The sequence below is a fragment of the Amblyomma americanum genome, chromosome 2, assembly GCF_052857255.1.
Source record: "Amblyomma americanum isolate KBUSLIRL-KWMA chromosome 2, ASM5285725v1, whole genome shotgun sequence".
Taxonomy (NCBI): domain Eukaryota; kingdom Metazoa; phylum Arthropoda; class Arachnida; order Ixodida; family Ixodidae; genus Amblyomma; species Amblyomma americanum.
The window spans coordinates 143425926-143449750 of NC_135498.1; the positions used below are offsets into that span (position 1 = coordinate 143425926).

A 23825-nucleotide genomic window follows, 5' to 3' on the forward strand; every position below is an offset into this window, starting at 1 on the left:
TTAACGCCCTAAATCGACTCGGGCTGCGAGGGGCGCCATAGTGGAGGGCTCCGGGCAATTTCGACCCCCCGGAGATCTTAAACTTGCACTGACATCGCACAGCACACTGTCCTCTAGCATTTCGCCTCCATCACAATGCAACCGTCACGGCCGCGATTGAACCCGCGTCTTTCGGGTCAGCTGCCAAGCATTATGGTGTATGATGCGCGCAGTTTAACGTCCCGAAGCCATACATAGGTTACGGCATACGCTGCAGTAGAGGGCGTCAGATAATTTCCACCCCATGCAGAACTAGAACGTGCACTGCCATTGCAAAGTACATGCAAATTTTGCATTTCGCCTACACCGAAATGCGGGCACCGTCCGCCAGTCGCCGGCTGGATTGGATCCTGCGGCCATTGACTCAACACCCCAACGCTTCAGGCGCTAATTTACCGCGACAGGTGTATAGATTGTGCACAGCACCGATCAATCATGGGCATCCTCTGCTATGAATGTAGCACCACAACGACACTGCTGCCACAACATATTACGGAAAGTGTTGTTATTAACGGGGGCTGGATGGCCAACATTCAGAGAAAAAAAATTTTTAAACTGAAAAATTGTAAGATACTTTTATGGAAATATTGAAGGTAACGGTCCATTCTTCTGATAAGTAGGAAATCTTTCTTGCGAAGAGCTTCCATCGATCGCACCGAGAAGTTAAGACTGCCATAGAAAACCAATGTGGAATGCTTTTGACGATAGCAAAAACGTTAATATTAAAAAGTTCAGGACTATACCGTCGGGTTATCTGCGGATGTAATCTTTATTATAGTGACATCTTACATTTCATGAAAAATTGGGGTCATAAACAGTTAGAAATAAAAGCTCAAAAATGCCTTTGCCCAGAATTCTTTGGTATGGATTGCTGCGATGTCCAAAAGCAGATCGGAAAAAACTCAGTTTTGTTTCTCTACTCATTCTATTTTTTCTAACTACGAATGCACTGAAGAAGAAAAAGTCTCAACTGAAGAATTATGTGCGATATTTTGTGGGGCCTTTCGTTGCTAGAATTAACTTATCATGACGCTTTTAAATCCCATTGCTGATTACGAAGAATGCTCAAGATCTGCACGCCGTGAAGAAATCTCCCAAGAGCAATTGCCAGGAAAAATGCACTAACGGTGGTTATTCAAAACTCTCAGTGTTGCCAGAAGTTTAAAAAAGTGCTTTGAGCTTCCGATGGGCACAAAAGTCATGGAAGAAGCATGTTGCCTGCATGTGTGTAGCGTCCATGATGCGATAATATTGTCACGTGGTGATGACAGCAGTTGAGCAGTCACGAAAACAGTGAAAGGCTCTCAGAAGAAGCCATTTATTGAGCTTACTTGTGCACGCAAAGAACTGAACCATTCGGCAGCTGCGATAGCAACAAACGTACTCGGCGGTCGTCGAAAAGCCGAATCTCAGCTGCGCGGAATTTAAAGCTGAAGATAAAGCTGCGAGGTAAGGTGCGGAAAGCATCCAAGACAATCTCGGCCAATATAGAACCTCTTGCGCGCTGCAACAAATATTCTAAATAAATCTAATCGTGTATTTGCTCCCAAAGCCTCCAGTTTTTAGCTCATCTGTAAAATGAAGCAAAATACATTTTACATGCTTCGAAATGATTTTAACAGAAAATAAATACATTGCTTTATTCTTGAGAATTTACCTTTCATTGAAGGCTAATACGGTGCTTCTGTTCAGATTACTTGTACCTTCAAACGTTGAGTCGAAAAATGTAAAGCTATTGTTGCTGAGCAAGGAGTCCAGCTTCCCATTTCCTCTTCGAGTTATATTTCATCTGCTTCTTTTTGTGGGCATTGGCTTCAAGGCACACCACAGTAACTTTTGCGCACTACCTATCGAGTCATGACGTTATGGCGAGAAGCTGCAATGCTTCATAGTTACTCAGTGGCCCTGTGATCCAGAAGATATGTAATAATGCTTTCGTAGCTGTGACACCGACGAGAGATAACCAAAGAAATAGAGCACATAATATAGCACTTCTGTCGTGTATTGCAAGTTATGTGCTGTATTGACTATGAATCGGTACTTTGGAGCCGAGGTGGTTCTTAATCTAAAAGGGAGCATCGTTAGCGTCGCTGCTCCAGCTTAAGGAGATGGAAAACATAGAAAAGAAGAGAACTAAAGAACGGTTCAAAATGTCACTGGAAACACCAGGACTGACTTAAGTATGTATGATGGCGACAGGATTGAAGAGGGATAGGGCAAACGAATTAAATTTTCTAATTAGTGTCGCGCTCGACGGAAGAAAACAGTGTCCTCCTTACTATAGCAAACGAGGATTCGCTGGAGGTATAACACGCTGTTCTGCGCAGAAGCAATAACACAGAGTGCGACTGAAAAGCACGCACTGGCCACTAGTGAGTGTAAGGCTTCGAGCAATGTCCAGCGCGCCACACCGAATCCTTGCACGACGCCCCTGAATGGTGCGTCCTTCGTGACTTCAAAATAATTTCTCCTCTATTTCATGCTGCAGACACAGAGTACAGTTTATTCCCTTTGTTAAGTTATTTATGCAACTCTATGGCACCAGGCAACACAGCAGTCGCCGCTGGCCTATGCCGCATCATGCATTCCTTCAGCGAGGTCGGATAAGAGACGACGGCAAAGAAGAGGTCGAAAGAGTCGGGCCAGCTCGCCTCGCCGCAGCTGGTTGCGAGACACAGGGGCTGCCCCCAGCCCCCACGGCCGCGACTTCCCAAATTTCAGTTGACCGCCGAGAAGGAAGAAGAAGTTTAGCGAAACCTGGGCCCCAGGGGGCTCACCCACGAGCATCATGTCCTCCTCCGAAGGCGGCGGCAGCAGCGGTGAGCGGACAGCCCTGTTCCTCTGCGTGTCAGGGTCTACCTTCTACTCCACGTGGCATGCATACATTCAGTTCCGAAGTCCTGCCCACACTTGAAGTGGCCGAGGCTCCCTGTAAACACGCGACAACCTTGCTTCTGTAACAACAACAGCTGTGATTTTTCGGGGTTATGCTTTCTTGCCTGTCAGGACAACGATGCTCCTTTAAGTGTCGGTTATCCGCCTCCGCGTTCCACGCTTTGCCAAAGGTAAATGTCAGTTGCTTATGCGAAGGTTTCTTAATTTAGACAGTCCTGCTAGCCAGTAAGCATCCTGAAGCACTGATATGAATAAACTCTTACGCACTACGTGCACGCTTGGTGAGCAGGGCACACATCACTAAGTGCACTACTGGAACAAACTACAGATCGTTTATTGCAGCTGGTGTTCAGCATCTTGCGTTTCTACGGCGGCGGCGGTGCACATGAGAGTTCTTCTCGCATCGAAGTGAGACAGACTACCTGAACTAATGCGATAAGGGAAATAAAACCAATTGTAGACACAACCAACTCTCGGTGCATTATTCACAGGAACTCGGTCATTGTGTATCCTCAATAACGAATGCTGCAAACTTATAGACAGCCGCTTGCGCTGCAGAACAAGAGTATGTGGACCTGTAGGCGGCAGATTTGTTGAAAAGAGAAGGTTTTCAGAAAAATATAGTGCTTGGGCACACTATTTCAAGGCTTATTGCAGCCACGCTGTAATTATCTGTAGACTCGACTGCTGCACACAATCACGCCTGGTTATGCCGAAAGCCTGTGAAGCGAAATAATGTTCGTAACGAAGGCAACGTCGCGGCCTTTGGTATTTCTGCCATACAACCTCTCCTCCACACCACCGGCACTACCGGCTGGCAGAAAGGGTGCGGTAAGCCATTATGTGTGCCCGGGCTTCCGCGGTGGCTCAGTGGTTATGGCGGTCGGCTGCTGACCTAAAAGACGCGGGTTCGATGCCGGCCGCGGTGGTCGAATTATAAAGGAGGCGAAATTCTAGAGGCCTGTGTACTGTGCTACTTCCGTGCATGTTAAAAAACCCCAGATGGTCGAAATTTCCAGAGCTTTTCACTACGGCGTCCCTCACAGCCTGAGTCGCTTTGGGACATTACACCCCTATAAACCAAACTATTATTCGTGCCCAGCTGCACGCCTAGCGTGGCTGGTCAGTTAGGGAAACATTCTCGCCTATTCTGAGTGCGCTGTGACCCATATCAAAATCAAGACACGATAATTAGGGACTTTTGATGAATTTTGTTTCAACCACTTTAAAGTGGATTCGGTGCTGTGATTTTTGTTTCCGTTTTGAAGCAGCGATCAAATTGCTGCACCGAATATTTCTCTCTCTGTCTTGCCACCAGTATTGGTGAATGACATTCATTTCGCCGCGAACGTCGCTTAGCTTTTGGAGACGCTGCTTGATCAGCCTTGATTTAGCTGGTCTGAGAGCATCCCCAGTAATAAATATGCGCTGTGAACATCCTCAGGATTCGCGTTTTTAATTTCTTTCTTGCTTCTTCCAGGTGAACAACAGGGGTAAGCTGTTCTCTCTTTCTTTTTTGCTTCACATATCCGTTTACAGTTTTTCAGCTACAGTTATTAAGCGCCCGTTCCTGGCTTTCGCGTCATAGTAGTACTAGTCGCCGTAACCGATGGGTGCGTTGCCATGGGAACCATTCAGAAGGCAGTTACCGTTGATGAATAGATTGTGAAGTGATCGGCGGAATGAGTAGCCAGTGGGTGGTTACCATCGAAATCATCCGAAGAAGGAGGGTATCGCAAGAGCGGAGGAATTTCCAAGCGGAGGGTGGTTACTCTTGAAGGAGGAGGGTACGGCGAATGCGTAAAAAGGCGCAACCGATGGGTGGTTGTAACGCGAAACGCCCGGAGGGCAGCTACCATGGAAGGAGGAGGAGGAGGGTCGCCTCGGAAGGATGAGGATATGGCGAGAGCGTAGGAAGGCGCAGCCGTAGAGAGGGTACCACGGGAACCCTCGGCAAGGTGGTTACCGTGGGAGGAGGAGGGTATGGTGAGAGCGTCGGAAGACATAACCGTAGAATGGTTAAGCCACTACAGGACCTTCCGGTTGGTGGTTAACTTGGTAGGAGTAGGGTACGCTGGAAGCGTCGAAAGGCCAAATTGGAGGTTGGTTACCACGGGAACCGACCAGAAGGTAGTTACCGTGGAAGGAGCAGGGTATGGCGAGAGTGTAGGAAGGCGTAGCTGGAGAATGGTTACGAGGGGAACAGTGGGGAAGGTAGTTGCCGAGGAGGAAAACGGGAGAGTGTGGAGAGCGGAGGAATGTTACGCGGTTTATTTGCAGCAGCTGCTGTGAAGCAGTGCCGCGCTGAAGAGAAGAGCTAGTCGGAAAAAGGGCGTGCGGAAAACTAAAGAGTGCGTTCTATAAGTATACAGATGCGAAGTTGCAGTTGTATTGTCGGCCTCAACATATTGCAGACTTTAAATGCTTTAACAGCTCTCGCGTAACAGGGTGGCAAGCACTCTGTCACTTTTTTTTCGTTTCCTAAATTCCAAACTTCCCGTGCTGATTCTGTTCTCTAGCTGTGTAAGCAGACACATTTTTTGCCTTGCTGTTGACTTAGTGTTTCAGTCTCTTAGCTATGTTCAATAAGTGTTATTAAGCCGCAGCATAGCGCTTAGCGTCCGTTTGGATAACAGCACAATGATCCAGAGATTCTGCACTACACAATATTTCCTTTACTTCCTTAGTTCGAGTGCCTAGATATGAGAGGGTGCAAGTTACAATTGAAAAGTGAAAAACAAAAAGAGTTAAACATTCTTCTAATCCCAGTACCTCCTCACTGACTACAGCAAACATAAACAACAAGACAATTCTTCAAGCTTAAAGAGTTCATGGCTCTATAATGAGAATAATTTCGGTGCTCCGGCCGCTTTCTGGTGTTATCTGTTGAAGGAAAACATTTCTAGGGCTGGAATGCTTTCAACCTAGCGAAGTTTCAGAGCGGTTTCCTGCTTGCCAATCACCGATGCCTGGAAGACTTTGGCCCATGTTTCATTGTCATTACATGATGCCGACGGTTACTGTCGCTAATCCTGTCTCAAAAGAGCAGATGTGCGGCGATTGTACCATAAGGTGGTGAAGCATAGGCCTTGTGGCGAGGCCGGACTGGATGTGTTGTCTAATGGCCGTGCCACGACCATTATGTCCGTGCCTGCAATTAGTCATTGACTTCCTCACCTTTTGCTTCTGTCGTCATGACTGACGTCATAGTCATGACCAAATGAAATGGATATTGGCCCTTGGAATCTGGTATCGGTTAGCACACTCACGATCGGGACAGTGGGTGCGAGTAAAGGACGATTCCACACGGTTTCTGCCGTTGACAATAACTGAAAAATGGCGCTTTTAAGTCATGGCTTAGTTTTACAAAGCCCTGCACTCTCCCCTGCCACCCGCCCGCTGCAGGGAGAGTGTCGAGTACAGCGGGGAAAAAGGAGACGGCGTGGTGTACCTCATCTTCGGCGTGATCTCCATCGTCGTCATCGTGGTCATTGTCCTGCTGGTCGTGTTCCTCATGAACAGGCCCTCCGCGCATACTTCTGGTAGGTACGCCAGCTTACGCTCACCGTTGATGCCGAGAGCGTGTTTAGATATACTCTAACCACGAATTGTCCTATAAGGGAGTAAATACGGAGTAAATGGTCCTTTAGTGCACTCCTAATATGGGTAGGGTATGCTGCCCAAGCAGTGAGGTTGATTTTCGGGACTAAAAATACAAAATACTTACGGTTGGCAATAGACACATATTACCTCCTCAAAACACGAATTTCTTGCAGTTAGGGAGATTTTAACCGAGTATCTTTAGTATTTGCTAACCTCAAGACTACTGGTGCCAAGTTTATAAGCCTCCTTTCATTGCTAACTAAAACAAGTTTATATGCTTTGAGGGGGGAATATGGCCGTATATAGCAATTCGTGTTTCGAGTGTAGGGTACATACTTAAGATTTCAAAGACCAATGAAGGACTGTCAGTTCGATGCATTTAAAGGAAGTCACAAATGTAGAGTACATTTCACTTAGGAAGAAATTGCGGATCATCATCCACCTTAGCGCAGCTATGCATACAGAGGCTGCATTGAGTAATTACTCTCTAATTTAAACCTCTCCCAACTTGGGGCTTCTCTTAAATCATTAGCCTAACACCGCTCCCACTCGAGTTATCCACTTTGGCGACGCCCTGCCATCTGCCAGCCGTACTGTTGGTAGAGCGATTGCCCCCGACAGGCGGTGGTCCTGATTTCGATACACTGACCAGGTCTAATTTCTGTTGAAACTCCGAAGTTTTAGAGAAAATCAGCAGCACCAACTGTACGATCTCTTGCATACACAACCGCAATCCATCTAACGTTCCAAGATGCAGTCATATTATGCGATCCGTTCAGCGCATCGAATATCAATAAACTGGAACGCATCCAACGAAAAGCAGCAAGATTTATTTTACATAAGCACGGTCGTATTTTAATCACTGAATTTCTTCAACATGTAGCGTCGCGTCGATAAGTGAGAGGCATCGCATATGAAGGTTGAAGGTCTTTTTTCTGTTGATAACAGGACATTACAATATTGACACATCTGCTATTTTCACTTTCTCGACCGGTTATAAAACAACGCAGCGCGATGACAAAACAATAATGCCCCTAATTTCAAGAATTAATTCCTTTAACTACCCTTATTCCCACGAACTACATTTGACTGGAATAGCCTCACTAACGAAGCAGTCACGTAGAAGTCATTAAGATGATTTCCAAGACACCTAAAGTAATTTACTGATATTTTTTTGCCTTTATGCATGTGCATTTATGGATATGTACCCACCCTGCTAATCTCTTGAAAAAAGGCCTTAGTATGTCTAAGCAAATTAATAAATAAATAAAAAGTAAACAGAAAACATTGTAGCTTTCCTTTGTTGCCGTTCGGCTGCGCTTCGATTTATTTTACACATAGTTACTCACTAATTGCCATATATAGCTTTAACCGAGAATTGTGATGGCACCAGCATGTTTTAACTGAATTTCTTTTAAATAATTCTTAACGGCGAAATAATTGTAACAGACGAATACCGAAAGAAAAGACACAAACGACCGGTCGTCTTTTCACGCCCCTGCCCCGTCGTGGCTGTAATTTTTCTGTTCAGTCTTCGTCTATTAAGTGGACATTTATTTCAAACGTCCTGAACACACTTGCCGCCGACAAGTGGAAGGTAATTTATCAGGGTTCTCAGTAACCACCATCAGCACAGAAATCGACATAAAATTACGCCTATAGGAGCGGAAATAGAGTTAAAACGCCTCTCTGTCAAAAAATGTGACGGGACCCTTACAGGGTGCTTGCCGGTGCGGTGTGGAGAAGGGGGAGGAGGAAAAAATTCGGCAGAGACACTTATGACTGCTTACGTCAGGGAATATGAAAGCATTACTTTCCCTGGTTGCAGTGACGACTCCCCCCGACACACACACACATACACACTCATACACACACTCACGCGCGCGCGCGCGCGCGTATGACCACAACCGGAACGCTGTGAGACGAACGGTTGCAGCACAATTTGATATGAAAATCTGGAAAGGCGTACAATTGAAGGCGCATATGTCGTAGGTTCGAATCCCTGTTGCCCGCTACCCTCCAACTTGACTAGCACATATAAGCTAAATGCAAAGAGAAATGTTATGACACCCTAGAATGCTGTACGACAAACGGTGGCGTCATAATTTTGGTGCGAATGTTGGGGAAACTGGCGCCACAAGGAGGTCGGCCAGTGGTGAGTATACCTATATAGAGAAATTAGATGTACAGGATTGTCAGAAGTGGCGACGCTCGGCTTGCTGTGTGCGCCATCTGCCGCCTGATGACATCACCCTAACTTTCTCGGCATCGCTGGCATTTTGTGTTACATCGGCGAGTACACACATACACAAACACACACACACGCATACGCGCGAGCTCACACACCGCCAGCTTTTATCGTAATGGAACTAGTAATTCTTTCGCATTAAAACGTTTGTTGACCAAATAAAAGGCTTTGTCTAATCTGCTGGCTGCAGTCCTCAGTTTAGGAGCGCAGTGGCCTTGGTCGATGAGCGCACCAGTTGGATGAGCGCTCGCTGGCTCCCCGTGGTGACGCTGCTCAGTTGTACTGCATGTAACTCCCACTCCTCGGGTGACCTGTCCAGTGTCTGTGAGTTTGGCGGTCCAACTTGGCACCCCCCTGATATATTAAGGAGTGTCGCCCTAGCACTGCAGCAAGCGCAGGAGTTCTGGTGTTCGGTAGGGTGGATTTAGTGAATTGAAAGGCTCGGTAAGATATTCGTTTCCTCTGAGGTGAGACGCCTATGTGGTGATTGATTGATCTGGTGGTCGAGCTGCTGGGTCTCAAGCCACTCTAAATATCTGGAGGTAGAAACACAAGGTGGATGTAGGAAGCTCCGCTCGGTTGGTTGGTAAAGCCGCTAGCAAAAAAGCTTCTCCTCGTGTCAGAGATTTCCGACCTCGAGTGATCACGACAATGTAGCGGTAAAATGTAACAATGCGCAGACGCTTCGGGCTTGCGATTACCGTTAGCGAAATTAGCCTCAAAAAGTGGCACGTAGCCGATTAGTCAAGCCGACTCTAGCATTCTGAGATCATTTTTATGATTACTGCGCTTGGAGGAATCCTTAACTGCAAATGCACCGACACGTAAATGCTTTGGTTTGTACCCCTTTACCGAAGGCTACGTTTTCCTATTGCATGAAATACCTTGGATTGCAGTCGCGGAACTTTCAGCGTTGCATTAATTCGCAGAAAATCTGCGTCGAAGACATGCTTCCGGAAACGTTCCGAATGCGTCAGAGAGCAAGCAAGTCACTTGGCGAGGTTGATAAAGGCTAGACGACATATTACAGCTAACTGTCGCAAGTGACACCCGCCACAGAGAACGACAGAGAACGCTGCAGAAGTACCGGCTCCTTTGGCGCACTTTGCACTCACTTCTTTGGTCCTGGTTTGATCGCTAACTCTCTTCGTACAGGGCCGCTATAGATATACGACGTATTTACGGAAGGTTTAAGGGATCTACAATAAACGACGAACTAACCCTCCTCGATGGCTCAGCGGTTTTGGCGATCGGCTGCTGATTCCAAGGTGACAGATTCGATAGCGGCCAATTTAAATGCGCGTGAAATACGAAAACACCCGTCTCAATGTGCTTTGCCAACACGTTTTAATGAACCCTAGGTGGTCTAAATTAAAAGCGAGCGCTCCACCGCGACGTCTCTCATAACCCATGGGCCCCTTCGGGAGGTTCAACCCCACAAGTTGGCAAAATTTGGTTTGTTTTATCAGGTTTCACACCCCAAACCGACTAAAGCTATGAAGGACGCTGTAGTGGAGGGCTTTGGATCATTTCTGTCACCTGGGGTTCTTTAACGCGCACTGACATCGCACAGTACGCGGGCCTTTAGACTTTCGCCTCCATCGAGATGCGACCGCCGCAGCCAGGATCGAATTTGCGTCTTTCGGGCCAGCAGCCGAGCGTCACAACCACTGAGCCACCGTGGCGGCACCCCACAGCATTACAGTAAACACCGAACAAGGCTGGGAAGTTTTGCTGCGAGAGCAGCAAAGTAGCACTTGGCGAAAATGCCGGCGTCGTCTGTGTCAAGCCCTGGCGAGTGAGGCCTCCGCCGTCCTGAAGCGGCACCCTTCTTTCCACCCTAACACCACCCACTGGAAGCCCGTGCAGCAGCGGAACAAGAGGCGACGGCTCAGTCGAATTCGAAGTTGCAGTGGGAAAGCCAGCTCCCCCAAAGCACCAAGCACAAGTTACTCTCAAACTGCCCCCTTCTGTAGCTAGGGTACCATCCACCCATCCGTCGCCACCGTCTGCCGAACTCTCCGCCCTAAAACCACCCGCCATAACCGCCACCCACCTCCGCTCACCTTAACCCTCTAAACCATTCAATCGCATGTGTGAGGCCTCGGCTCAGAGTAAAAGCTCACTGTAGAGTAAAATTATCAAAGTTATCTTCGAAGGTAAATGTTTCTCCAATCGCGTATTTGTCGCATCAGTATTCTTGACCATCCTGTTAATTTTTCTTCTTGTTCCAAAAATCTAACAATCTTGTTTTTTCCCAAAAGCCTAAAATCCCGCTAACGGCTCTAGACGACCAGACGTGCTACTAGAATTTTTTGAAATAACATCTTACAGAGCACTAGCAAAATTGCCTTTTTCACTTTTCACTAGAGTCGCATTAAAAGCAGAATATATTGCTTTGCAGAGTTTTCATAATGCACGTGCTGTGTAAGAATGCTGTAGCAGAATGCTGCTGTCACATAATAGGCGGCGAAAATGCCTAAATTCGCGCAAAGTTGACAGACTCCTAGAGGTCACGGAGCCCTTTCGCTGTAAATCATTTTCTCGTTTACCGTTGTTGATGGCGTTTAAAGTGGCATTAACGCCGGTAGCCTTGCATGAACTCCTTTTCGGCGAATGGGAAGTTCAATGAGCGAGAAATGTACATAGGTCTATAGTGCATATCTCTCTCACCCGGCCCTGCATATTCTTCTCGCGCTTCAAATTTCTTTCAAAGTGTCGCCTCCAGCGCCGCTGCTGTTATATTGCGCTAATCAGATAGGAAGGCTAAGGGATGCACCCCCAGGAAAATTGCAAAACAAGTGCTATGATAGATTGAAAATGTGTTTGTTGCCCTCAGCTGCGTGTGCTTCGTGGCGGTAAGATATATAGAATCATCTACGGTCACTGGTTATCCGTCTTGAATAAAGAGATACAGAGGCCGAGATTAGTGAGCACCTGACAGCGACGACCGCGAGAGACCCATAGGATTGCTGAATGTGGACCAGATAACCGCTACCTTCTAGAATAGCACATTTGCTTCCATGAAAGGTAAACGCGGCTCTGCGGCGGCAGAGAGTTAAGTCGGGCGATGAAATCAGTACATAAGCGGTGATAATGCGGCTAATTAAGCTAACCAGTGAGGACGGCCTCTCACCGCAATAGACGTAACCTCCACTACAATTGGAGCAATTTACGTTGCATATTGTTTTGATACGTAGCGAGAAACCCGTGAGTGAATTATCTGCACCCTCTAGAACCGCAGACGGAGACATCGTTCACTGGAGGCAGGTGCACCAACCCTTGCGGCGGCAGTGGGCGAGTCTGCCAGCCCGACTCCAAGAGAGACGCCGATGGCTGCTTCGTCCAGGACTGTCACTGCTGTACGTATCGTCCCATACAAACGTCCGTACGCTCACATCGACGATTTGGTCCTGTATGAATTGCGACATTAACACAGACTCGATAAGCAGTGTCAGTCTCAAGAATATGAGACAATTCGTTCCGCTGTTTGCAGACTAATTTATGCCTCTGGAAGGTTCCCTATGCACCGATTTCGGTCCTCAACCTCGTGTACTGTGCGATGTCAGTGCACGTTAAGAACCCCATCGCGAATTGGTAGCGCCGCCGATGTGCGCATCGTCTCAATAAATGGTTTAAGCTAACTGGAAGTAAAAACAAAAGTTGCACTGCTGCAGGAACAGGAAACCGCGAAGTTCTATCGCTTGGAAGTTCAAAATGCACGAGGGCTCTCAGGTGTGAATTTTCAGATCCCTCCAATAAAAAATAGAACGAGAAATTTCCATAAAACAACACATTTCTTCGTTATTTCTCTACTGAAGTTGGAAATTTCTTTTGGATATTATAAACCTAGGGGAAAACACAAAATGAAGCAGAATTATGCAGTAATCATTAACTGAATGCTCAAAATTCGTTCCGTTTCATATTGTAGCAACCCGCACTTTAAGGAGCTCTCACCCGACGGCCCTTGCGGTATTTGAAATAAATTAATTAGTAACTAATAAATAAATACAGAGCCCTTTACTACGGCGTGCCTCGGAGCCCAAGTGCAGCATCGGATCTTAAATCCAACACAAAAACACACCACAGCCTAGTAATCCGCTGAAAATGTAAAAACGTTCCCGTTATTGTGAATCTGTGCTTTTAATTGTTGCCACCCCTTATGTAACACCGCTCTTTTGGGGCCTTTCAGGTAATAAATTGAAATGAAATGAAATTAGGCGTGCCGTGGGTAACCACAGACGTACAGCACAGCTTTTTTCGTAATGCCATTCAGCGATTTGCCGGTTTTTTTGTTGTGACGTGGGGTGGAAGCTTGGGGCTCAGAAGCGTATACACGGGGTAACAAGACGAGCTAGTTTACGTAAGTGATACACAATAGAGCGAGCCAAGAAATACCAGCTCAAGTAGCATAGCACCGGACAGCGTTCAAATGGCAAGTAAAGGTGTAGTGAAGATGGCACCAACCGGGCAGCAAGACAATGCATGTGCATCGGGCACGTTTAACTCATAACTAGACACGTCAGTTTCCTGGTTCTTGCCCTTTTCTGTAACGTCAGTCTTTAGGCCACCGCTTTCCTGTGCCGCGGTTATGAAGGTGTTTGTGTCAAATAGTCGGTCATCAAAAACTTCGTTACTGACTGCGTAGCGCATGTGCCCTGCGGCGGTTTCTACGGGATTGAAGCGCCGCAAACTTGCGGAACCTCATTCGGAGAACGCTTACCCTGCGAGGACAGTGCGCATGACGTCACGAAGACAATTTGTTTAGCAAGTTTGTTTAAGTTGTTATTTCTGACAATTAAAAAGTATGATGTTCAGAAGTCGCTCCAATATGGAACACTTTCGTCGTCCAATGACCATGAGAGGCACATGCGATGAGCAGTTAAAATTACCAGGGGCACTCAGGTTTTCACCTGTCTTGTTCACGTTTTGTGTGCGGGGCTACTCAAGGAAATTACGCGCGTGTACTGTGAAAAGCTGTCCAATTTATTTTCCAGTGATATTTAAATTCTATTGTGATTGTACAAATTATTTTAAATTCTATTTTATTCCTTTCTACTTGGTGCAGATGTAAGTACTAGTGTTATTACTAGTTAACATTTCGTAGTTCCCCGCCGTTTCATCCAATCGCGATTTTTGTATCGCCGCGAGCTTTTGGCCGTCGCTGGGTTTTCGTGTCGATCAAGCATCTAATGCTTTGGCATTGCTAAAGAAGTTCTCATTAACCGACTGTTTGCGGAAGTTCTCTACGGACGTGAACGAGCAAGGTTAAGACATGGGCGGAAAAATATTTCCACCATCTCTTGCACTGCTTTCGCTATAGTTCTTTAATCCCCTTTCCGGTTTCTTCCTTGGCAGACACTCCCGACACCCCGTATGGGTGCAGCAATCCCTGCAACGCTACCGGCCAGGTGTGCCACTTCAACTCGCCCCTGGACGAGCACGGCTGCTATCTGCCGTCCTGTCAATGCGGTCAGTGTGGAAGCAATGGCGCAGCCGGCACGACTTTTTTCTCGGCCGAGGTGCCTTGCTAATCGCTGTGCACAGGAAGTCCATGTCCTGAAGAAAACAAAATGGCGCTTTAGGACATGGTTACCGCGCCAGCGGCAAGCAGCAGGATGCTCATGTGCGGCACAGTGAGGCGTTATTTGAGGGTCATTTTTAGCCTAATGCGATGAAGGTGCTCGAAGGTATTTTTTTGTGCGAGAAGCCTATATGAAGAATGTGCGCTTAGCTATCCCCTTATTAACCCTGTCCTGCAATGTCATCCAAAATAAATGTCTATCGCGCCAGGTCGTGCGCATATTTATTATCGCGCAAATTGTTTTTGTGCATATTACCTCTCCCCCTATCCTCTCTTCCTCTCCCCTCAGCTCTTTCATTTCATTTCTCCATTCTGCCTGCTATCCTTTATTTCTTTTTCCTCAGCTCAGGTGCTTCACTATCGATGGCAGATGGCGGGGCTAGCAAAAATATTTGCCTTCCTTTTTTATTATTGTTTTGATAAACCACTTACTACTACTATTGCGCTAGGAAATATCATTGCTCCCGCTCAGCTGGAACGAATGTAATAACATTCAAATCGCGTTACAATGTACGCTTTAGCAGCTATAGTCCGTCTGGCTTAGCAACAGTAACGTCTACGGGAAAGGAATGCTCAGACACGGTTGAATGAACCCTTCGTTTTTTTTTTCTATCCAGAAAGGTGGATGCGGTACTAGGAAACTCGTGAAAAAAATGACTGGCATCTTTCTAGATTCACGGGCCCCCAACCGGAGGAAGGTTACTTCACTTTTACGGCGTGTTTAGCTGGAGGTGCCCGGCATTTCAGAGGCGTGATAAAGTTAATGCCGTTGAGAGCTTCCGGTTCGGTATTTTCGGCTTATAACTGCTACATGCTGACTGCGTGCGCAAAATTCGAAGGAAGAGGATGAGCGTTCCTGCTTCGTATCTCGTCTTTCTGTCCGTTTTCTGTTTTGCGCTGTTTTAGTTATAAGGTTCCTCGCATTCTTGGCATCGCTTACCGCGCTGCTTTCATCGTATTACAACGGTGCTTGGTTGCCCATTGCGAGCGAAAACGTTGCACAAGAAAGCGACGAACCAATCAGGGCCCGCGAAATATACTAATCACGACGCTCAATAGAAGGGATGCGCGACAGGTGTCGCCACGTGTATTTCGCTTTCGCGCAATATTCTCGCGAATGAAATGTCTGATTTCAGTACAGATGACTTATTTGCTATCGTGTCAGGGAAACCAATCAATTATTTAGGCCTACCCTATAGCTTCCCTTTAAGGGCCTCTTATAGGAGGCCGATAACCGTGAAGCAATACCACTGAAGGAAGTCTCGTATAACATGCTAATCAGAAAGTATCCAGCATTTTGTTATTTTAAGAGAGTTTCTTTCGGAAAAAGGAATAAACGGAAGCTCAAGGAGCACACGGCATTTTCATCAAACGTAAGGGCCCATGAGTACACTTCCAGTCACTTGGGAAGGCGAAATGCATGGGAAGAATAAAATTTCTCGGGGACCATACGTCTTTTTCGAACAAGCAGCAGCCATGATAGTGAATCTCTCGGAGTGCTTCTATTGTGCCTTTAAGTGGCGCCACCGTACGCCCAGTAAGATGAGCACGAGAGGAAATTTTAGCCGCGCACACATACAGAAGCTCGTCGGAATGCTACCAGGGAATTTTTGGGGGCTAATCGTGCTGCATGCTATTGAAAATGAGCCTGTCTAGGACAAGAACTGTGCCATAGATGCTCGTGATTTATAGTAGGGCACTGAAAATCAGGGAAAGGCGATCGCGTTTGATTTAAACGCGGTGGGAGACCCTAAGCTAACGTGATTACAGAAGGTGTCGGTAGCGTTTGCTGTTTTAGTGCGCTAGCACTAGATACCTCGCTAGCGAAAAAGCCGTCCTGTCTACGGATGAAGCCCCCACCTGTCAGCTGTCACCCGCCATGGTTGGCAGGTGACGAAGTGGAGAGGTTAAAGTTTCCTCCCCGCTTTTGTTGGAGAGGGAAATGCCAGTGGAAGAAGAAAGAAAGAGATAGTGACAGGCGACGGGTTGTTGGTGATAAAGTGGTAAGAGGAACATCCCCCTCTCCTTTTCGTGCGCTAGCATTTAGGAGCGTCACAAGCAAAAAATCCGATAATTCTCCTGGAGGAAGCTTGTAGTGTCCTCGTGAAGGAGGAAAACCGGTTTCGCGGCAGCTGCAGCCAAGTGGAAAGGCGGAAACCGCGTCCCATCAGCTGCCGCTTACATCGGCTCTAAAACCTGCGTATGTAACCAATGCGAATGACCAATACATACTGTCTCCAGCGTACCTACGTCGCATTTAGTTTAACGAAGAGAATCGGGAGTTCGTTTTTTTTTTTTTGGAGCAAGAGAACACGCCCAGATACAGCCGCGCATGTTTGGAACCACTTAATGGGAATTCCAAAATATGGACCTCTGTGTAAATGCCAAGCGTGTATTCAATTTCGCTTCGTTAATATAAAGTGAGATCGAGGTAAAAAAGATTGAGATTTCGGTGGAAGGTGTATTTGCGCCATTTTACAGCGCATGCAGCCAGTCAGGGAAGAGGAGGGGGGCGGCATTGATGCCCGAGAGGAATGTGCAGTCTAAGAAATTTTGCGGTATTCGGATTCGTGGAAAAGAATTTATTTCTCTGTGGTAAGGCAAAGTAGGTCAATGAAAAACATAGCCGCATAAGCGGACATATTGTTCATCGACTGAAACTTATACAAGCTAAATTTGGCAGTGAGGTAAAGCAGAAATAACTTTTTTTTCAGCAGATTTGTATTCCTCGAAAGTCTGTCCATAACTGTGTTGTGTAGAATGCGACAAGAACGGTTTAGTGCGCCACAGGAACTGTGCATTGATTGCCACTTTGATGAGAGCAAAAGTTCGTTAAAGGATACGGGGTTCATAACCACATGTCTCAGGATCGAGTGGCAGTAATGCGTTGCTGAACGCGGGGTCTTCGAATATTTGTTTACACGGCCGTGAGTGAGATCGTGTACCGCCGTTTAAGGATCGTTAATTAAAGCACGGGCAAAAAAAACAAACGAACATTTGCTGCGTTTATCCAAGCTGATCATAATTATGACCGCAACCGATAAACCTGGCATTGCATGTATAGGCTGGTTCTGTTTACTACGCTTAAATGTGAGGTGGGTTTTTTGTCGATCATCTGTGGTGCTTTGGTCAATGTGACGACTTTGTACATTAGCAGAGAAGTGTGTGCGTACATTGATTGCTTAACCCACTTCTTGAGATGACTCGCTTAGTGTTCACGAGCGCTGTAGTCATCAAGTCTCGCATATTCATTCCGGTTTCCGCCCGGAAAAAGTTTTCAGTTCGAGCTCATGCACGATTTCTCAGAAAATACTGAGTCCTTTGTCGGGCAATTGACGAGGTTTTCAAGTTGGGTTCCGGCACTCCGAGGTTTGCGACACGGAAGTCTTGAAAAATTCAGCGCTACAACATTTTCCGGCATATAAACAGAAGGGTATAGTTACTGGAGATTTGTTACTACGTCGTTTAGAAAAGCTAACACGAACAGCCATAAAGCAAAATCCGGTCTTTGCTTTATTCACCGTTTACGTAAGTGGCAGCTCGCTCTTTGCTACTTGCAGTGACGTGCCCCCAGGACTGCCCAGTGGACAAGAAATGCGACCCTAACAGCCCGGCTGGACCTGACGGCTGCCCCATGTTGGGATGCACATGCGGTAATTTGCCTAGCAAATGCATGCGTCTTCTCGGGGAGCTTCATAAACTCATCTCCAAACCAATCGTGAATTCGGTTGTCGTCAGGAATTAGGACTAGTTTGCTGTATTCCACTTTTCATTCCGCAGCGGCGGCAAGCGGCCAGTTGTTCCGCAATGCAGGGTTTAGCTTAGTTATTCCGCGTTCCTCCAGTCCGTTCTGCCGCGTCTGCTTTCAACGGGCTCTGAAGTCGTGTTCGAGTTATGAGAGTAAAAAAAGAAAAGAAATATGAAGAGCGTAAAAATGTGACACAACCCAAATAAAATGGTTCACTGGCAGTAAGAGCAATATAATCAGCATAACTTACGAAAATATGTGACGGGGAGAGCAACATGCTCAGTCCAAATGCATAGCATGTGCACGCGAACTTATGCAAACGCTTCGTTTCTTCCTCTACCTACCTCTAGTCGCAAAGGTAACTCATGCAAGAGAAGAAAAGCTCCCTTAATGGTAGCTTTTATGATTTTGTTGGAGGAGAATAAGTCAGGAGAAAACGCAATTCATAAGCATTCGCAATGTTACCTAAAAACGAAAGAATGGTGGCGGGTCCGAAGAAGCACGATGCGCTCGGTTGAATAGTTTTTATGCACGCAGTGCCGATGATATGCCCCGCCCGGTGCCCCGCGGGAAGACAATGCGCTCCGCACGCCCCGACCGACTCGAACGGCTGCTTCGAACACGACTGCATGTGCGGTGAGTGGGGCACGGAGGAGGCCGCTGGTCTCTGCGTCTCGCACCGGAATGGTAACTGCGCTCCGCTGAAGCAACTGTCGTTGCTTGAAAGCAAAAGTGCGCGTTTTCCTACTTGCGCCGGTATTGGAGAAAATTTCTGCATCTTAGGCATCGCCTTTAACGCGACAGCGTTAAGGAGCCCGTGTGGCAGAAACTGCGACGTCGTCGTCGGCGTCATAAAGCGTGACCGAAAAATCCACAAAAAATTCCCACAGAAGCGCCCTAGCGGGTAGGTGACCCACGTAGGGCACGTGGCCTTGCAACCTGCCCACCGTGCAACATGCCCACAACCTGCCCACCTAGGGAGGGGGCAGTTAAATTAATGATTGTCGTGGGAGGTTGCTCGGGAAGAGGAACCTGGGCCGTATTACGTACCTCTCTCATTACTAAAACACGACTAAAACGCTCACAATGCCGCCATATTCCCCGCTGCTATTGGTCGGCATTGGCCGGTGGACATATTAAATTTTTTCGTCACCGGCGGCTGCTATTTACGTAGTGAACATGGCTGAAGTGATGACGTTGCGCACCTAATTATGCGGGCTGAAACTTTCGAGCGAAAAAGGTGCATAAACCGCTTGCAATCGTTGTGAGCGAAAATGGCGGCTCTTAATATCGTCGTATACGCGGGTGGCCGCGCGAGCAACGGTGTAGGAGGGTGCATGTGGATTTTTACGCGCGGGACGAGTTATTTAGACGCTTCGACTTAGGAAGGAGACTGCCGGGTGGCTATGCGACGAACTCGCCGTTGAATTGGAAGGTGTGCGAGTGAGTGCTCTGTCAGTGGAGTGGCAGGTGCTGTGCGCGCTGCGCTTCTTCGCAACCGGTGGGTTTCAAGGCGCCGTAGGAAATGCAGCAAACGTCGGCGTAGCACAACCGACTTTGAGCAAGTGTTTGCAGCGGGTGGCGGGGACCATTGTGAATGTTGTGCCGCAGAAGGGGTGTGTTCACTTTCCGGCGAGACCCGAAGAGAAAGCGGGGGCGAAGGAGGGCTTCTTTCCCTTAAACTTTTGCCGCGGCAGCATCTCCGGCGTCGTCGGGTGCGCCGATGGCACACTCACCGCCATCAATGAGCCGCGAGGCAGTGCTGCGAACAAGTCGCAAGGGATTCCACGCTGTGAACATGATAGTGAGTAGACCTCGGCCACTGCTTTGACCGCATGAGTTCAGCTACAAGTGCGGGCCTCGGCAACGAGAGTAACCTCGTGCTCTGCGTGTTTTTCCTCAGATCTGTCGCGTGAACATCTGCATTCTGGCCGCGAACATGAGCTGACCCGGATCTTTCCACGACGCATTCGTCTGGTGGCACACCGAGTCGTAGGAAAGCCTACTAGACGACGGTGAGTTTTTTCTGGGTAAGCAGCAGGAAAAAAGCCGTGTCAACCGTCGGGTGACCTCAGTCGCAGATATTGAGCTCCAGCGCTATGCATTTACGCGGATCTGCTAAAGCTATGAGAATCAGACTGGCTAGTTACACCGATGCAATCACGTTACAGTATGATGCAGTGTATTGTCACCCTTTTGTTTATAATTGCCGGAGAAATACAGGACACATATAACATTGTTAAATATATGGTATTTCCTTTCTAAGAAACCAAGGCAAAATGCACCTGACTGCACCTGTGTTATGTAGACAATCGTAGCACATCATTTAAATCAGTAGGATTGTAAAAGTCTGACCTTAGAGCAGTGCTCACTTGTACACCTCAATAATGCGTTGTCCGGCTGCGGGCCACCTAGCATGAGTATCCATTTTATAGTAGAGCTTCCTGTAATGCTGTTGAGATTACCGAGAAAAGACATGCTTAACTGTGTCATTTTTGTTATGCAGGAGACAATGTCTACCCACTGCAGCCATGGCTGCTTGCGCCAGTGACGTGGCACCAGAGACCCAACTCAGCAGAAGGCCTTTACAACACGCCACATGCTTTCAAGCAATTTCTGGTTAAGCGCTGTGTCAGTGCACTGAAAAGTCGCGTCTGGTGCTTGCAAAGGCACCGGACGCACTACTGCCAGTGGGAGTGGTCAGTTTGCATCGTCGCAGCGCGTGCCACACTTCACAGCCTCTGTTTGCATGCACCCATGTCAGCAGAGGGTGCAGGCGACACTGCCACTGACCTAGATAACAACGAACCACCTCTACATGTTGGCTACCTCGTAGAGACAGGATCCCTACTCACCTACCTCTATGGAAGAGCAACGCGCTACTGTATTTTCAGCTTCTGTAGGACGACCCGTCTCCAGAGGCAGGCTTACCTAAGGATGCTGCAGCGTCAGTTGCGGTGGAAGCTCTACCGTCTAGAGACGACTCACCATGCTGGCGTGGAGAGTAATATCAGCCACTGTTCCGGTTGCCACTGTCATTACTTCGTGTCAGTGCACAACACACGACTTCAAGTGTGTGAGCAACTGAGGGATGTGGTTCCGCCCTTGGGCAACTTGTGTGCGGCCTGCAGTGAAAAACAAGTGTCCCCACCGGCTGCCATTTCATTGACAATGTGTTTGCCAGTATACCTCCCAGTTCCTCAGCAGCGTGTTGCAGTCTCTTCCTGAAGGCGGAAAAGGCGTTAAAGCAGCTCGCCCAATATGTGAAAAGCATCATTGTGCACATTTTTTGCCAATGCTTATGTCAGCCAACTTGCCTCTTCCCTGTTATCACCTTCAAGCTTGGTGGAGCGCCTGTGACCCGTGTGACGAACATGCATAAAACAAATGTGTAGTGCTGGAGCAGGGCACAAAATGTCTGTAATGCTTATTGGAATCAAAAAGCACCACCAAAGCTTTTTGTTAGTGCATCATACATTGAATAATGGCGTTTATTTTTTTTAGGCACAGCATTTCACACGAGTGTTTCTATCGCAGAAGAGGCAGCGTTTATAAAAGCATACTTTACCTTGATGTACAATCACCAATTGACATTTTCAAATGCAATTAAGAAAAAAAATGATATCGAAATGCCTGTTTTCTTTCATACAGAGGCTACCTGTACAATAAGAACTTCATAGAACATTGTACATAATGCATTTTCAGGACTAGAAATCATTTTGGCACATGTAAGATGTGTAAATACCAACGCTAAACTTCTTGCTTGATGGTATTTGGCTAGGGGTTTCACTAGGTGCTAAAAACTGTACCTACTGCAATGATAACGCTCTACAACAATGCATAAGAAATATTGTAAGGTGCAGTGGCTACAATGACTGCTGAATGACCAGAACACCTTCACTGATAGACAAATATGTGTAAACATCACAGACACGTCGTCAAGGAGATGGTGTGTGAGTAGAGGCTGTTTTACAATAACAAAACATGCAACAGCGTTACTGGGAATGTTCTACAGCTCTAAGAATATACAGGCAGCTCCATTTTGGGAATTTTGAGCACTCGGGAATTGCCCCATAACTGACACCTAGCTTTGTTTGCGATAACACAAGGCTATGAAGTCTTGTCCATGATGACGCGAGACAGTGACAATGCCAATCACCCGACAAGCTCCGTATGTTATCGCATAATATGTGACAAGTGTAAATGTTTTCAATCTAATTTTCCTGTGGGTATTTATTATCCTAATCATTTTCAACTTAAATGCTTTGTATTTTGTACAAACGGTTGTTCCCTTTCCTACTGGAAGGGCCTGCATATAGCGTGTGTCAGCTAAGATGGACCAAGATTTTTTAAAAAATCCAAGTGCTCTTCTGAGCTGAAAGGAAGTGCATGTTGTTAGAAGCTATCAGAAGTGTGTAAAGTCCTTCACACACTGCCCTCGCCAAACCCAGCGATACCAATGCGATTACTCGGCCTACTCTTCAAAATGCAATAACATATTGTACACCACTGCCCCGTCCTATCGCCTCCTCACCGCTTCACTCTCATGGATCATAAGCAAACTTGAACATTGCCTCTATACACATTCATTGTGGAAAATTCAGGCGGTGCATACCGGCGAACGCTCAACTTGCTCAACTTTCTGCCCTGTTGCACAAGCCTTTACACAAGCCATAGAAGCAACCTACTTCCCTGATTGACTCCTGGTAAGTTAGAAGATCAGCAAATGACCTTGGTGGAAAAAGGTCGTTCTATCTTCGGTGACAATAGTAAAGTTACCAAATAAAGTGCTGCCACTCTCCCTAAATAAACTAAATGGAGCATAAACATCACAATACGTGCATCTCGCACAGGCAAAAAAAAAATCTACCGCTGCAACTGAACATCAACCGAGCGTAACAGCAACACGAGTGGAACGTCCATGTCTATCCCGATGTGGGCGGAATCGGTTACGAGGCAGAAAAGGGATTGTTGCCTGGCGTGTCGGCTCTCATTTCTCGCAATATGAGAGCAAGCTATCAGCAGCTGCACCTACCTGCTCCCATCTGTCGGCAGTTGCTTCTGTGTGATGATTCATGGCTGCCTGCTATTGTGTAAAGAAAAACCAACAGAACAAGCCGTCACACGGTCATCGATAATAGGCGCCGACCGAGAGCACGGGCTAAAGTGGCCTGCGTGGATTTGAGAGCCGAGCGCTCCTTGCAAGTTAATCTCGACAGAACTATAGCAATCACTGCCTTCAAACAGATTTTTGCGCGCACTTAAGACATCCGCACAGTACCTTGATTATAAACGACGTGTAAAAAAGCAGGAGAGCCGCGGAATCAGCTGTTTATTTTTCTGGCTGCCATGTTCACGATGGATGGATATGTGGGTGTATGGTAGGGTGGCCTAGTGCATGGATAAGGTTGAATCCTTTAAATCGGGTGGTAGCTAACGCCACTTAGCAGTTGCTTTTCCGCCGTCAGCGTACCCTTGCGGCAGCAAAAGTGACTGAAGAGTAAACTTAATTATAAAAATGAAGAAAACTTGTTGTTTTGCTTCAAGTTGTTGAGTATAACACACCGTTTGTTAGCAAACTAAAAGATTGTTCATTTCATTCACTGCGTCTTTGCAGCAAAATGTTATAGAAAACGCTCCCTTGTCGTGCAAATAAATGCTTCCGAGGCGGAGCCCAATGCAACCTTGCTGATAATTGGTTGATTCCG

The 23825-nt window shown here is 47.0% G+C and overlaps 1 protein-coding gene across 2 annotated transcripts in view; it reads left to right on the top strand.

The window, feature by feature from the left end:
• The first annotated feature begins 2674 nt into the window (after window positions 1-2674).
• Window positions 2675-23825, top strand: part of LOC144119139 (uncharacterized) — a 60356-nt gene continuing 39205 nt past the window's right edge. For both annotated transcript variants that reach the window (XM_077651838.1, XM_077651839.1), the window contains exons 1-7: window positions 2675-2858; window positions 4415-4427; window positions 6340-6476; window positions 12022-12147; window positions 14144-14257; window positions 17930-18022; window positions 18655-18753. In XM_077651838.1, coding sequence (XP_077507964.1) covers window positions 2828-2858; window positions 4415-4427; window positions 6340-6476; window positions 12022-12147; window positions 14144-14257; window positions 17930-18022; window positions 18655-18753 — 613 coding nt within the window. In that variant the 5' untranslated portion in view covers window positions 2675-2827. The remainder of the gene's footprint in view (window positions 2859-4414; window positions 4428-6339; window positions 6477-12021; window positions 12148-14143; window positions 14258-17929; window positions 18023-18654; window positions 18754-23825) is intronic.